The 17,296-nt window shown below is 45.9% G+C and overlaps 1 protein-coding gene across 1 annotated transcript in view; it reads right to left on the bottom strand.

Annotated features, from left to right (window-relative positions):
- Positions 1-3,500, bottom strand: part of LOC124596208 (dehydrogenase/reductase SDR family member 11-like) — a 29,982-nt gene extending 26,482 nt beyond the window's left edge. Inside the window, exon 1 of the mRNA XM_047135262.1 lies at positions 3,355-3,500. Within this exon, the coding sequence (XP_046991218.1) occupies positions 3,355-3,486 (132 nt within the window). The 5' untranslated portion in view covers positions 3,487-3,500. The remainder of the gene's footprint in view (positions 1-3,354) is intronic.
- Positions 3,501-17,296: the final 13,796 nt, after the last annotated feature.

Below are 17,296 nucleotides of genomic sequence, written 5' to 3'. Positions count from 1 at the left end.
ACATTGGTGCAAGAATACTGGCAGAGGCTTTCAAAGCTGAGAAGGAAATTGTGTTGGTTTTATGTAAAAGAATTTAACGTTTATTATGTAATGGATATTATTGTTACTTTATTAAGAACGTGAAAGTGGTCAAGCTTTGATTATTTAAATATATTAAAATGTAATGTGATGTAGAATAAGCTGTAGCGAATCAGATGGGCGGCTTCAGGAAAGGGAACTGCCCTAGTCAGTTGAGCGAAGGTGTCCGGCACACGGGAAACGCGGCCGGGTACGGGCAGAGGGCAGTTCTGGTCGAGACACCAAAGGGGACAGTTCGGATGGGGACGCGAAAACGGGCATTTCGGCTAGAAGACACCAAAGTAAACAGTGCAGGAGGAGGGGAAGGTCGGTTTTTAGGGAGCTAGGAAGTGAAACAACTTAGAAAATTTCGCGTTGTGTGGTATCGCGGGACTTAGTCTCTGAGCGGTGAGCAGCCGCGCGCCTGGTGTGAACTCCAACTTCTCGTGTAGTTAAGGAGGCGGACTATTGGACTTGTGTTTCGCGATGAGATTGTGAATGATCAAACTGTATCAAATAGGTATGCGCTCGAGTGTAACAGTAACTCTAAATACGACTACTTTCGCTGTTAGTTTTCTTTCTGAATAAACATTATTCTAACCGAATCGCAACTGTGTGGCCTACATGATTTATGGGTCGTTAATTTGGTTCCCAATATTATTATTACTGTCATTATATGTTATGTTAATTTTGTATTTCGCAAACTTGCCATCAGCCAGACAATTTAACCAAAGGGTCACAAATGTCTAAACTAGGGCACGTAATGCGACACTTGCGGTTCAACCCCTAGACGAGTTTGAGCCGAGACATTTCGACGAAGAGGAACCGCATGTGAGCCTGAACATCTTTGGGAAGTTAGCTCACAAACATAGAGTATTATTTGAATTCCCCAAGTGTCTTAATACAAGGGCAGAATCATTTGGTGACATATGGCGGTCAAGACTGATGCGATCAAACAAAAGTACTGCTATGGAAAAATCAGCTTCGTGTTCATGATATGGAACATTTCCTGCAAGTCAAGGCAATCACTCCTGGGCCAGACATGACTATCTCAAACACTTCATCACAATTTCCCAAAGAGATACCAAAACATTGCATGACTGAGGACAGATTTCGATTTATTTGTCAGATCGTTCTCGCTTTTGGCTGCTAATGTACCTCGTCACTTCCAGCCGCGCGGGATAGCCACGCGGTCTGAGACGCCATGTCACGGTCCGCGCGGTTCCCACGTCGGAGGTCCGAGTCCACCCTCGGGCATGGGTGTGCCTGTTGACCTTAGCGTAAGCCAGTTTAAGGTAAATTAAGTTGTGTGTTAGCTTACGAACCGATGACCTCAGAAGTTTGGTCCCGTAGGATCTTACCATATCATTACTTCCAACTTGAGCTGACAGATGTACAGTATAGCACCCTTCTCAGCAACCTGTTTATCCAATCCAGGTATTTACGAGACTTTTATAAAATGTCACCCCAAGAGTAATGTCCTCGATAGTACAGACAAGCCGCTAAAGTATTTCAGTGTTTTCAGTGTTTGGTACAACACATGGGTGCATAATTTTTTTATGCAATTGACAACAATGTAGCAACATTCAGGTGTGACTATCACGGATCATGATTTCCGGATTTATTACGTGTTATAAAAGTTGTTGCTTTGAAAGAAAAAAGTGAAAATAAGCACATGTGATGAAATCCTGCTTATAAAAGTAGTTGTACTGTGTTGCAAACGTTAAATATTGGCCACTAAAATTGCTACACCACGAAGATGACGTGCTACAGACGCGAAATTTAACCGACAGGAAGAAGACGCTGTGATATGCAAATGATTAGCTTTTCAGAGCATTCACACAAGATTGGCGCCGGTGACGACACCTACAACGCGCTGACATGAGGAAAGTTTCCAACCGATTTCTCATACACAAACAGCAGTTGACCGGCGTTGCCTGGTGAAACGTTGTTGTGATGCCTCGTGTAAGGAGGAGAAATGCGAACCATCACGTTTCCGACTTTGATAAAGGTCGGATTATAGCCTATCGCGATTGCGGTTTATCGTATCGCGACATTGCTGCTCGCGTTGGTCGAGATCAAATTACTGTTAGCAGAATATGGAATCGGTGGGTTCAGGGGGGTAATACAGAACGCCGTGCTGGATCCCAACGGCCTCGTATCACTAGCAGTCCAGATGACAGGCATCTTATCCGCATGGCTGCAACGGATCGTGCAGCCACGTCTCGATCCCTGACTCAACAGATGGGGACGTTTGCAAGACAACAACCATCTGCACGAACAGTTCGACGACGTTTGCAGCAGCATGGACTATCATCTCGGATACCATGGCTGCGGTTACCCTTGCGGCTGCATCACAGACAGGAGCACCTGCGATGGTGTACTCAACGACGAACCAGGGTGCACGAATGACAAAACGTCATCCAGGTTCTGTTTACAGCATCATGATGGTCGCATCCGTGTTTGGCGACATCGCGGTGAATGCATATTGGAAGCGTGTATTTGTCATCACCATACTGGCATATCACCCGGCGTGATGGTATGGGGTGCCATTGGTTACACATCTCGGTCACCTCTTGTTCGCATTGATGGCACTTTGAACAGTGGACGTTGCAGTTCAGATGTGTTACGACTCGTGGCTCTACCCTTCATTCGATCCCTGCGAAACACTACATTTCAGCAGGATAATGCACGACCGCATGTCGCAGGTCCTGTACGGGCCTTTCTGGATACAGAAAATGTTCGACTGCTGCGCTGGCCAGCACATTCTCCAGATGTCTCACCAACTGAAAACGTCTGGTCAATGGTGCCTGAGCAACTGGCTCGTCACAATACACCTGTCACTACTCTTGATGAACTGTGGTATCGTGTTGAAGCTGCATGGGCAGCTGTACCTGTACACGCCATCCAAGCTCTGTTTGACTCAATGCCCACGCGTATAAAGGCCATTATTACGGCCAGAGGTGATTGTTCTGGGTACTGATTTCTCAGGATCAATGCACCCAAATTGCGTGAAAATGTAATCACATGTCAGTTCTAGTATAATATATTTGTCCAATGAATACCCGTTTATCATCTGCATTTCATCTTGGTGTAGCAATTTTAATGGCCAGTAGTGTATATTCCTAAGTTTATCATGTGTGTAGCTTTCAGCATACAGTCACCTCACTGATACACCTGCTCGGAATAGCGTAGTGCTGGGGGAAGCCGGAGAGGTGAGCAGACTCATCTCCCCAAATCTTTCCCGGGCCTGGTCTAGGGCTACAGGAGCGGCGAGCAGCGGCTAGTGCAGCTTACCTTGACCTTGTCGACTCTCCTAGCCAGCCCCACCACGGTGAGTCCGTGCCGGAGCAGACTTTGTGTGATGGCTGCGCCGATGCCGACGCTGGCGCCTGTGACCAGAGCGACGCGGCCTGCGTACCTGTCCATGGCTGCTGACTTACTCGCTGCTAGCTGCTGACTGCTGACTGGTGAGCGCACGCAGCACGAGTATAAATAGTCCCCGTCAGTCTTATGTCACAGAGATACCGTTCGAGATACGCTCTTTCTCTCTACTCGAGACGTATCTATTACGCCACCCTGAAGACGTTATCTGTTTGTCCCGGTATGACACGGAGCCAGAAGTTGTACAAGGAAATTTCATCAAGCAACGTACGCTCAACCGTCATACCACTGAGCGATCGTCGTTATGCATGCACTGGATATGGCAATGGAAATGTAGAAAGGATGAGCCGGATTCAAATCTCTCTCTCTCCCTCTCTCTCGCTCTCCACTCATCCAGACTGTGATTCATCACCGTTGACCCCGTGTCGGAATGGTGTTATATTTTAATAACCTTCTTCTCTTCACTAAGTGTGGCACAAACGTTACACCAAAGCTATCTGCATTTTCGAAAGTTGGCACCAGGAAGGAAAGTTCCGTCGACCACAATAGCAATAGAAAAGGTAGATGCCAAATCCACAAAACCAGTTGATTAGGAATACTGGGAGGAAGCGAATGTGACCTTCCTAGAAACCACAGTAAATCTAAATCTCGATGGCCAAGCATGCATGTGAACTCCACTCGAGCGAACTGAATTAACTTTAACTTCCGTAAGCAGAAACATCGCGACATATTAGAAATCTTTAATGATCATACTCTTTGGCAAAAACAGTGAGATGGAAGTTTCTTTCGCTTGTTCAAATTATATTAAGTGCTTCAACTGAAGGATTGTGAACCTAACGTTCGAAATTACTAATAGTCAGAAGGAGAGTACAAGCACACGGAAGCCGCTGGTCTGAGATCATCTCTTTGGGTAGAAAAGAACAATGATTACTCAGACAATCATTTAAATGTGAAAAGAATATATGAATGGTGACTCCGGTCAGTCTGAAATATTGATGAAGAGGAGAACAGATCAGCCGAAGCGTCGCTTAAAATTTCTTTGTGGCATTCGTTCTAAAGTAATTTAGAAAAGTTACAGAAAATATGAATCAGAATCGTCGGACGGGAATTTTAATTCCGCTGACTCTGAATAAAATTACGTTGTGTTAATAATCACGGTTTGTATCCCTAATGAACTCTCATCAACGGAAAATTGAAACCTTGCCATAGCAAGCAAAAAACGAAAAAAAAACAGCACGGTGCGTTCTCTATCTGTAGAGATAACCAACAGTTGTTTACAGTGAGGCCATGGGTGTCTCAACAATTTTAAGAGGATTTCTGATTTAAGCTGTTGTCTTTTTCATAGAAAACTAATATATATCTAATTGTCCTGTAGGATTGAAAAATAAGAGAAGCATTGTGTTTAATATACCGTTGACGACGTGATCATTGGAGCCGGAGCACGAGGACAATCTGAAATACACTCCTGGAAATGGAAAAAAGAACACATTGACACCGGTGTGTCAGACCCACCATACTTGCTCCGGACACTGCGAGAGGGCTGTACAAGCAATGATCACACGCACGGCACAGCGGACACACCAGGAACCGCGGTGTTGGCCGTCGAATGGCGCTAGCTGCGCAGCATTTGTGCACCGCCGCCGTCAGTGTCAGCCAGTTTGCCGTGGCATACGGAGCTCCATCGCAGTCTTTAACACTGGTAGCATGCCGCGACAGCGTGGACGTGAACCGTATGTGCAGTTGACGGACTTTGAGCGAGGGCGTATAGTGGGCATGCGGGAGGCCGGGTGGACGTACCGCCGAATTGCTCAACACGTGGGGCGTGAGGTCTCCACAGCACATCGATGTTGTCACCAGTGGTCGGCGGAAGGTGCACGTGCCCGTCGACCTGGGACCGGACCGCAGCGACGCACGGATGCACGCCAAGACCGTAGGATCCTACGCAGTGCCGTAGGGGACCGCACCGCCACTTCCCAGCAAATTAGGGACACTGTTGCTCCTGGGGTATCGGCGAGGACCATTCGCAACCGTCTCCATGAAGCTGGGCTACGGTCCCGCACACCGTTAGGCCGTCTTCCGCTCACGCCCCAACGTCGTGCAGCCCGCCTCCAGTGGTGTCGCGACAGGCGTGAATGGAGGGACGAATGGAGACGTGTCGTCTTCAGCGATGAGAGTCGCTTCTGCCTTGGTGCCAATGATGGTCGTATGCGTGTTTGGCGCCGTGCAGGTGAGCGCCACAATCAGGACTGCATACGACCGAGGCACACAGGGCCAACACCCGGCATCATGGTGTGGGGAGCGATCTCCTACACTGGCCGTACACCACTGGTGATCGTCGAGGGGAGACGGAATAGTGCACGGTACATCCAAACCGTCATCGAACCCATCGTTCTACCATTCCTAGACCGGCAATGGAACTTGCTGTTCCAACAGGACAATGCACGTCCGCATGTATCCCGTGCCACCCAACGTGCTCTAGAAGGTGTAAGTCAACTACCCTGGCCAGCAAGATCTCCGGATCTGTCCCCCATTGAGCATGTTTGGGACTGGATGAAGCGTCGTCTCACGCGGTCTGCACGTCCAGCACGAACGCTGGTCCAACTGAGGCGCCAGGTGGAAATGCCATGGCAAGCCGTTCCACAGGACTACATCCAGCATCTCTACGATCGTCTCCATGGGAGAATAGCAGCCTGCATTGCTGCGAAAGGTGGATATACACTGTACTAGTGCCGACATTGTGCATGCTCTGTTGCCTGTGTCTATGCGCCTGTGGTTCTGTCAGTGTGATCATGTGATGTATCTGACCCCAGGAATGTGTCAATAAAGTTTCCCCTTCCTGGGACAATGAATTCACGGTGTTCTTATTTAAATTTCCAGAAGTGTATATTGAAGAGCTACTTCGGTTTTGTTCTGTTTTTACAAATTAACCATTCCGGCCTTGGCAACAAACAGTTTAGAGAAAACGATAAAAAATCTAAATCTGAAAGGAAGAGTAGGTTTTTCCTCGGAATCTTACCAGTGGAGTCGTTATTTAATCGGTGGTGAACAGAACTGTCGAACATATTAAATACCCGGCACGACTCAAGACGATCCATATGCACCCAAACGTCTTTAATAGTTTTCACCAGGAGACTGCCGTTCCTCCAGGAATATGATCTTTTGAAAATCCACAAGGATTTCGTCCCATAGTGAGCGATATTGGACGGCCCACCTAGTTCGTAGCTACAGGTTTTACATCATTTCTGCTCCGTTCATCGGCAAATGCGACCACCAAATCGGGAACTCAGAGGACTTTACAGTTCGTCTAAAAGCGCCCAAGCTCAACCATTGGCTCTTTTAGTTAGTTTTGATGTTGTGTCTTTATTTACGAAAGTCCCTTTACAAAAGTCTTCGGCATTCAGTAGTAGCATGGTATAGGAGGGCATTACAGTGCTTTTTAACGAGTGATTACTACAATATACTTTTCATTCAGTTTTCAGTACTTTGAGCAACTAGACGGTATCGGCATGGGAAAACTTCTGTTTGTTATTTTATTTAGGACTGAAGAAAAGCCGGCCGGGGTGGCCGAGCGGTTCTAGGCGCTACAGTCTGGAACCGGGGCGACCGATACGGTCGCAGGTTCGAATCCTGCCTCGGGCATGGATGTGTGTGATGTCCTTAGGTTAGTTAGGTTTAAGTAATTCTAAGTTCTAGGGGACTGATGACCTCAGAAGTTAAGTTCCATAGTGCTCAGAGCCATTTGAACCACTGAAGAAGAGGCTTCACTATTGACATTCTCAAAACCTTCCTGATTTGGTGATACATTTGATGTAGCTTCATGGAAAAGAGCCGCGAGGGATTAGCCGAGCGATCTAAGGCGCTGCAGTCATGGACTGTGCGGCTGGTCCCAGCGGAGGTTCGAGTCCTCCCTCGGGCATGGGTGTGTGTGTTTGTGCTTAGGATAATTTAGGTTAAGTAATGTGTAAGCTTAGGGACTGATGACCTTAGCAGTTAAGTCCCATAAGATTTCACACACACTTGAACATTTTTTTTTCATAGAACAGAAACATTACCACTTTGCTTCAACATTAAGTTTACTCGTTCAAAATATTCAGTGTACCACTGGGACCCCTTTATTGAGCATACCATGTATCGCAAGTTTACTTACACCGACTCATATTCCCACGCTGCAGGTTAGGGATACTAAAAACCGACAGGTTAGAACCGTTACCGGTATTTTAGTTCTGAATAACCGGGTAATTTTTTCTTCTCGGCTATAACAGATGTCTTTTTAGTTTTCACTGATAACCGAGTAAAAGTAACCGAAACATCAATTAGCCATAGCAACAACGCTAAAATTTTTCGTTTCTAAACACACCTTTCTTAGGAAAAGAAGTAATATTATACTTAAAATTTGCTTAATTTTGAAATCTAGTGTTGTTACAGAAAATGAGAAAAACAATTAGTGTTATTTTAATAGCAAAACCGACAGAAAAGAGCAGCAAAATTAAGAATCGGTACAGCATTGCTGAGACAATAGTCTTCCTGTTTCCGTGTGTCGTGGCTTAAGACACGCGTGTACGTGTAGTGTCCAAGACTTGTCCCTACCTGGCCTATAAGGCAGTTTCTCGCTGTCGTCGCCGGACATCCGTGGTATTGCACAATGGCACTTACCCTAATCTGGAAATATTTTTACTGAGTGACATAACAATGTATTGTATTACTGATTTTTCTTCATCATTTTTGTACATAGACAAGTCATTTTTCCCTCGTTCTGTTTGCGAGCGGAACAGGAAAGGAACTGGCTAGTAGTGGTACGGGGTGCCTTCCGCCACTGGCCGTAAGGTGGATTGCGGAGTCTCGATAAGGATGTAGGTATAGATGTAGGTGCAGATGTAGTTGTTGAAGTCAACATTATGAGAAGATGAGATGAGACAACATGAATTTATGTGATGATTATTATACATAGTCTTTTTTTTTAAATTCAGACTGTGATGGAAAATGGAAATAAACGTTTAGCGTCATTGGCCGGGAGGCCCCTTACGGGGCAGGTCCGGCCGCCTTGGTGCAGGTCTTATTGCATTCGACGCCACATTGGGCGACCTGCGCACCGGATGGGGACGAAATGACGATTAAGACAACACAACACCCAGTCCCTGAGCGGAGAAAATCCCCGACCAAACCGGGAATCGAACCCGGGCCCCTCAGGACGGCCGTCCGTCACGCTGACCATTCATCTATTTTTTTTCCACTTTTTTTTTTAAGTAGGTCAGGGGGCAGAGTGGGCAGGGGTCGTACTTGGAGGCCTGGCCACGGTGTCCCCGTCTCCTGACAGGATAAGGGAGAGGCAGCAGGAAGGAAACATTGATATTGTAATTTTTTTTTAGTAACAATAATATTTTATTTATTCATTTAATTTTAATGTCCCAAAAGACAAATCATATATAAAAAAGAAGGGAAATAAATATAGGGCCGAAGTGACATCCTCGTCACTTCACTGGGAGTAAATCCTATCCCTCGAAACAACGTAAACCTGGGACTCCCCACCGCTTCGGGGGGTTATGAAACATGCTGCCTAGAAAGTTCGCAAAATGCGTTTTATATTTAGAGTGGCGTCTGATGATTTCGTGTTGTTCTAGTAGATAATGCCAATAGTCCATGACCGATATCAAGGTCCGCGAGAGCACGTAGTGTGATGCGTGTCCTCCAATCCATCGGATTGTCGATGTTTTGTGTGAGGGGAAAAAGATAGGGCCAGGGAAAAATAAAGCGTCCGTCGTGATCGTGGATTCGTCGGTGCGTCGGAGGAGGGCCATGATGCGTTGCGTCAGCCGCCAAACATCCTTTGCCTCACCGCACTGCAGAGAATGTTCGTCGGTGTCCTGCATGCCACATATAAGGCGGAGCGGGGAATCCACCATGCGAATGTCGTACAATCGTTGGCGGTTGACTGTCTTTCGGTTGATTAATGTATACCATGACGATCGCGCTGCTGTGGTGAGGAGTGGTGTGTGGACAGCTCGCCAAATCTGTCGCCAGTTTCGTGTTGGGTATTTAAGTTCGACAACATTGCTGCCATGATGACGCCGCAAGTATCGATATATCTCACGGGTAGTGGGGATTCTGGTAGAAGGTATCTGTAACTGAACATAACTAAAATCAACAAAAAATCGCGCCACGTGAGAAAACGAGGGCGAGATGGTGCCTACTGCTACCGGTGGTTCAAAGGACGTGGGAAGAAGCACATCCAGGATGGCCGACGTGATGACGTGTTGCCGCTGGTTCCAAGTTCGTAGCGTCGCTCGCAGGTATAGAGCTAGAGCCTTGTTCCGCACATCCGTGAGGTTAAGTCCTCCAGAATGGTGTGGGAGAGTTAAAGTCTCGTATTTGATCTTAAACAACATTCCTTGGCTGATATAGTATCCAAAGGCCGCCATTAATCTGTCAGCGATACCATGTGGCATTGGCAGTACCTGTGCCAAGTGCGGCAGTCGCGAGGCCAGGTGAACATTAGTGTAGTCCACCCTTTGGAGCAGGTCGTGCGTTCGGAGTGAATTGTTGCGTATGTGCAGTCAGACGTTCTGGAGGAGACGTCGATAGCTCGCCGCCGCTGATTGCCGTAGCGATCGGGTGAACAAGACACCTAAGCATCGCAAGATGTCCACCGTCGTAAACGCAGAGCGTCCAGCCCTCGACCGATGTGCATGATCTTGGTTTTATTCATGTTGACCCTGCTTCCCGCAGCTACCCCGTACGTAGTAAGAAGGGTAACCACCTGACTTACTTCGTTCTCCGACCGGACGAGTATCATCAAGTCGTCGGCATATGCACGACACGTGAAGGAGCTCGCACGGAGTCGGACGCCTGTTAGAGTCCGTCTAAGAGTCTGCATCAATGGTTCGAGCGCTATTGTAAACAGTATCATCGACAAGGGACATCCTTGCCTAACTGAGCTGCGACCAGGAATCGTTCCTACCTCCCTGCCATTGACTCTCACCGTCGAAGAAGCGCCGCGAAAAAGGCGCATGAGGACGGTAATAAAATCCTGTGGTATCGCCATGCGTCGCATGGTCGAGTCAAGGAAATCATGGTTGATCCTGTCAAAGGCACGATCAAAATCCACCGATACGAACCCCGATCGTGTGCGACAAGCTTCCGTCAGGGAAATTACGTCACGGTATTCGCCGAGGATAGAATGTATGTTGCTCCGAACCCCGAGACAAGCCTGGTCTGGTGGTATTGTTTTGGATATTATCTATCGGGCGGACAGACTGTGATTGAACCTCATGAAAGGCACACGAATGGACACTCTTAATAAGAACGTGAAGTACAATGCTTCATTTGCTTTAAAAAATTATTGTGACATTAAGGTGCCTGCAAATGATTCCTTTAGCAGTGGACTTAAACCCACTTATTTATTTTTTGGAGTTACACATAAAACACCTAATGTCTCCTCATATTTTCCTTTTGCTGGGTCATAAACGTCTTTAATGATCAGATGGCCTCTGTCTGTTTTAAACCGAACATTTATAATTCTTTCACTTGTATATATAAAACAGTATATGTTTGTGATTCAGTATGTTCTCAGTTTATTTTAAGACACCAGTCCATGTTCTGTCTTTTTTTGTACCTATGTATCTTACATTCCTTGTTGCATGGAAGACAGTTTGGTCGTCGTCTTCGAAGTACGACGGGATGTACCTTTCGAAGATTTTGTGGTTTTCAATGACGTACTTCATTATGTGCTTACATCTATGACAGGATTAACTAAGGCGTCTGTATTTCTTACTTTGAGTTTTCTCTGTGACAATGGAACACATTGCATGAGGGAAATCTGTATATGGTGGTATAGACACGTACTTCGAGCAGCCCAAGATACAACAATAAAACGCAGGATTTCGTTGAAAGTCTATGGTAAACGACTCATCGGGAAACAAAGGCAACGTTTACCAGATGTTCTCCATATAGACCTCAGCATAGCGAGCCTCCAACCTACCCAAGTAGAAGGTCGTGTGGAAATAGAGAGCCAAAAGAACGGATAGGCTACATTGCGGGATAAACGGTGGGAAAGGAGGAGAAGAAGAAGGATGGTCCATTGTGATGTATTTTTTTCCCAGTTTGTGAATCTTGGATTTATCTCTTTATTTATTTATTTAACTTGGTATGATCAGAGCCCTCAAATCCTCTCTTAATCTAACGAGGCATTCTGTATATTACATACCACATTTTTTACGATAACCATGTTATATCTGATATAGAGGGTTGGTCACGTAATACGTAACACCCTTTTTATTTCGTGAACTGCTACACATATAGAAAAGCGGTTTTCAGCAAATGTTGGAGTGTCGAGGGGCACATAGTTTTTCGTTTAGTTGATGTTTTTAGCGCTGGTATCAACGGAGATATTGAAGCAAGCGCCTTTTTCTTTTTATGTGGAATCGTACATTTCTTACAACTGCTTTCGATAGCTCTGGAGACGAAAATTACAGTGTTATAGCGTTTGTTAACGTTGAGGTGAAATCTGTCGTAAAAAAAATCGAGAAATGTCCTAGAATAGGAGGGCACAGTGGTGGAATCGGCATTATAAAAAAGGAGAAGGAAGAAGACTGCAGCTGACAGGGAACACATAGAAGCTGTTCTGGCTACGACGCTAATGAATCCGCACAGTGGTACGAGACGTATTGACAAGAAATGTGAAATCAACGAGTGTGGGTTCGAGGGAACAGGAAGCACACTGGACAGGCAAGGAAATGACAGACGTAACGAAAAAAAACTGTCCTCTTGTCATCATCACAGGCTAGCAGCTTCTGGTGTTGTCTCCATGAAAGTCGCTACACTGGGTCAGCCTTGAGGGTATCAGCTATTATGCATTTATTGCTGAGTCCTGTCCTGCAGCCGAGCTGAGCTCAGGGAAGTTACTCTGTCAGCGGGAGCCGGCACTTTGCTGTGTTCTGAAGTGTGTCTCCAGGAGATAATGTCACGGTTTCCTAAAGAAAAATCAGAGCCTAGCCTCGGGTGCAGCTTTTACTTTCAGAGAACCTCTGATGTGACGCTACTTTCTGGGTGCAAAACGCGAAACTTGCGAAATATGTTTGTGATGTCATGGACATGAAGAAGAAGCGACAGCTTTTTGAAGAAGGAGGATGAGTCGAGAAGTCATTGGCGTTTTATCACGACGTGTTGCTCTTGGCGGGATTTTTGTGCATGAAGGAAACTTGCCATTGGCCGGATGAGTGCTCATATTTCACTATTGGTGGAGATGCCCTGTTTGGCGGGAAGGAATAGCAAGCTGTATTTTTCAGCTAACAAAATTTTGTACACTGGAAGACGAGGAGCTGTGCGCATCTTGTGCACATCACTAGCGTTTGTTTGGAGATGGAGAGCCCTGCGAATTTGGCAAATACACTGAAGCGCACAAATAAACTGGTGTAGGCATGCATATTCAAATACATATAAAGAAGGATCCTTATTGTATGATTATATGATGGCGGAACAAACACTGGTAGCAGTTACTTCTGTAAAACATCTGGGAGTATGCGTACGGAACGATTTGTTGGTAAAGCGGGTACCAGGTTGAGATTCATTGGGAGAGTCCTTAGAAAATGTAGTCCACCAACAAAGGAGGTTTCGAGAGGGTGTGATTCTGGATGAGGTATCGAATATATTGCTTCCCTCTACTTATACCTCCCGAGGAGTTCACGAACGCAAAATTAGAGAGATTCGAGCGCGCACGGAGGCTTTCCGGTAGTCGTTCTTCCCGCGAACCACACCGTTGGGTGGCTTGCGGAGTATAAATGTACATGTAGATGTAGACGCTCTGTCCATACCGATACACGTCCATCTGCTCGGTACAATTTGAAAGGATATTCGTCCGAACAGGCAACATGTTTCCAGTCATCAACAGTCAAATGTCAGTGTTGACGGGCCCAGGCGAGGCGTAAAGCTTTGTATCATGCAGTCATCAAGGGTCATCAAGTGTACACCAGTGGTCCTTCACCTCCGAAAGCCCAAATCGATGATATTTCGTTGAATGGTTCGCACGCTGAGGCTTGTTGATGGCCCAGCATTGAAATCGGTTGCAATTTGTTGAATGGTTGCACTTCTGTCACGTTGAACGATTCTCTTCAGTCGTCGTTGGTCCCGTTCTTGCAGAATCGTTTTCCTACCGCAGCGATGTCGGAGATTTCATGTTTTACCGGATTCCTCATATTCATGGTACACTCGTGAAATGCTCGTACGGAGAAATTCCCACTTCATCGCTACCTTGGAGTTGCTGTGTCCCACAGCTCGTGCGCCGACTATAACACTAAGTTCAAGCTCTCTTAAATCTTAATAAGCTGCCATTTTAGCAGCAGTAACCGATCTAACAACTCCACCAGACACTTTTTGTCTAACGTAGGCGTTGCCGATCGCAGCGCCGTATTCTGTCAGTTGACATTACATTTGTCTATGTTAAGAGTCAGTTGCCACTCCCTACACCAAATGCCTATCCGCTGCAGATCTTCCTGCATTTCGCTGCAACTTCTCTGTATACTACAGCATCATCCGCGAAAAGCCGCATGGAACTTCCGACACTATCTACTAGGTCATTTATATGTATTGTGAAAAGCAATGGTCCCATAACACTCCCCTGCGGTACGCCAGAGGTCACTTTAACGTCTGTAGACGTCTCTCCATTGAGAACAACATGCTGTGTTCTGTTTGCTAAAAACTCTTCAATCCAGCCACACAGCTGGTCTGATATTCCGTAGGCTCTTACTTTGTTTATCAGGCGACAGTGCGGAACTGTATCGAATGCCTTCCGGAAGTCAAGGAAAATGGCATCTACCTGGGAGCCTGTATCTAATATTTTCTGGCTCTCATGAACAAATAAAGCGATTTGCGTCTCACACGATCGCTGTTTCCGGAATCCATGTTGATTTCTACAGAGTAGATTCTGGGTTTCTAGAAATGACATGATACGCTAGCAAAAAATATGTTCTAAAATTCTACAACAGATCGATGTCAGAGACATAGGCCTATAGTTTTGCATATCTGCTCTTTTCCAATAATTTGGAACCTTCCGTTGCTCTAGAGACTTGCGTTACACGGCTGAATCCATGGACCCTGCATGACAGCAGGGGACTGTTCAAGCTGGTGGAGGCTCTGTAATGGTGTGGAGCGTGTGCAGTTGGAGTGATATGGGACCTCTGATAGGTCTAGATGCGACTCTGACAAATGAAGTGTACGTAAGCATCCTGTCTGGTCACCCCACACGTCCATAATTGCTACAGAGTGGCTCCGGTAACACTCTTCTGCGTTTGAACACTTCCGATGACCACCAAACTTCCCAGACATGAACTTTATTGAGCATATCTGGGATATCTCGCAACATGATGTTCAGAAGAGATCTCCACCCCCTCGTACTCTCACGGATTCATTGACAGTCCTGCTGGATTCATGGAGTCAGTTCTCTCCAGCACTACGTCATACATTAGTCGAGTCCATGCCACGTCGTGTTTCGGCTCTTCTGCGTGCTCGCAGGGACCCTGCACGATATTAGGCACACGTACCAGTATCTTCGGCTCTTCAGTGTATCTTAGGAGACATGCAGGGTCCAGAGTTTGTGATGGCGGAAGCTCGACCCTCGTCCTGTACCACAGACGCACATGTACAACGGCGGAGGTCTGTGCGTCTCATGCTGATGAATTAAGGTGACCATAATTAGTAGTACTGGCATTGTGGAAAAACCCTTGGTCCATATTTCCACAGGTCATTGCAATCATCTGTCTCAAATCCAGCATTGCTTTAGTAGATGCATGAGTTTTTCAATGTAACTCTCAGACCAACAGTCACTGTATTGCTCTACATCAAAATTTGTGAGTAATTTTGCCTCCGTCTCATGGGTATTGTTTTCTTGTTCGTCCAAGGAACGCTGAAAACCAATAAGTTTACGTGGTAAAATTCACTAACGTGACATTTGTAAAATCAATTGATACTCTTTCATATTCAGATCCGTTTGACGTGTTTTAATTAAATAAACTAATGTTTCAAAGCAAAGCTTATTTCTGTTTACCACCTACCATTCATATCAAATTTATTTTTTTATAATTCTCCACTTTAGGATCCACAGCTAGGGCTGTAAATTCTTCGCATTATCCTTTCCATTGTGCACAATACTCACAGCTTGGGTCTTAAAAGCGTGCCTGACTCAATTAATAATATGGGTCAGCACTCCGTCTTCAGGCCACGAGTGGCCTACCAGGACCATCCGACCACCGTGTCATCCTCGGAGGAGGAAGCGGGTAGGAGGGGCGTGAGGTCAGAACACCGCTCTCCCGGTCGCAAGATGGTATTCTTGACCGAAGCCGCTACTATTCGGTCGAGTAGCTCCTCAATTGGCATCACGAGGCTGAGTGCACTCCGAAAATGGCAACAGTGCATGGCGGTCTGGATGGTTACCCATCCAAGTGCCGACCACGCCTGATAGCGCTTAACTTCGGTGATCTCACGGGAACCGGTGTATCCACTGCGGCAAGGCCGTTGCCAATATGGGTCAGGTTAAACATTTCTACATGCAGGAAGTTTTGCAAGCTTACTAACTGCAATCATATTTTTTGTAAAATTGTTGGCATAGCCCTACAACCATAAAGCATGCAGAGCCTTTATTTGCTCTCCATACACTGCAGTTACGAGGGCTGTCCAGAAAGTAAGTTCCGATTGATCGCGAAATGAAAACCACAGTGAAAATCAGAAATGTTTTATTTGTAACAGTTAGCTACACCTTCCAGCTACTTCTCTACGTAGTCGCCGTTCTGACTTAGACATTTGTCGTAGCGTTGTAACAACTTTCCAATACCCTCATCATAGAAGACAGCCGCCAGTGCTTTCCGCCAATTCTCTACGCTGGCCTACAGCTCGTTGTCTGTGCCAAAATGTTGTCTTCATAGCCAGCGGTTCATGTGAGCAGAGATGAAACTCAGAGGGAGATATTTACGGGCTGCATTGTGAGTAATCAAACATTTCCAACTGAAAACGCTGCAGGAGCATCTTCATTGCCCCTGCAGAATGCGGCTGAGAATTGTCTTGAAGAAGAAACCGCACGATGGTTATGTAATGTTGGCTGCATAGCTTCAGGCGAAATTTCTCACCAGGCCCTCGTACTTGGCGGGAGACACAAATTTCTAAACATCTTTACGCACTCTCTGTAAGCTCAGAAATGAGAAGAGCGACGTGATTCTATCTAGGGTCATACTAGAGACACTGCCCAACACATCTGTGCAAAGCTTTATCGGATTTTCATAGTCGTTTCCATTTCGCAACGATCGGAACTTACTTTCTGGACACCGCTCGTATATTAACTGAATCTTCCGTCGGTTCTCGGTGGAACAACATTACAATAAATGAAAAGCGCTAGTTTACTTTTGTTCTACAGATTACTTTTACTGTGTTAGCCGGTTTGCTTTTATTCTACAGTATTACTATTATCGTGTTAACCGGTTTTCGGCCTACAACGCCATCTTCAGACATTCACATGTCAGAGTCTGAAAATGGCCTTGTAAGCCGAAAACCGGTTAACACAATAAAATTAATACAGTAGAAAAAAACAAACTTTCGCTTGTCATTCACTGTAGCGATATCTATAAGACTGCTGTCTGCCGTCATAGCTCGAAAAAAGTTATTTAAATAAAATGTATTGAACCCTGTGCTTTGTATTTCGTAGCTCTCAATGCACCATACCACAGTCCAGTTGCCCAAATATGTCGCACAGTAGGGATAAACGTTTAGGCTTCATTCATTCTTCACGTTGTCGAACAGAAAGTGACGAACAGTGTCCAAAGTAAATAATGCCAGCGCACAGCCTCACATTCCTCTTACTGGAATAAAAGCGGCTCGA

The sequence above is a fragment of the Schistocerca americana genome, chromosome 2 (assembly GCF_021461395.2).
Source record: "Schistocerca americana isolate TAMUIC-IGC-003095 chromosome 2, iqSchAmer2.1, whole genome shotgun sequence".
Taxonomy (NCBI): Eukaryota; Metazoa; Arthropoda; class Insecta; order Orthoptera; family Acrididae; genus Schistocerca; species Schistocerca americana.
Note: the sequence above shows the minus strand (reverse complement) of the source record. Positions and strands in the feature narration are given on the sequence as shown.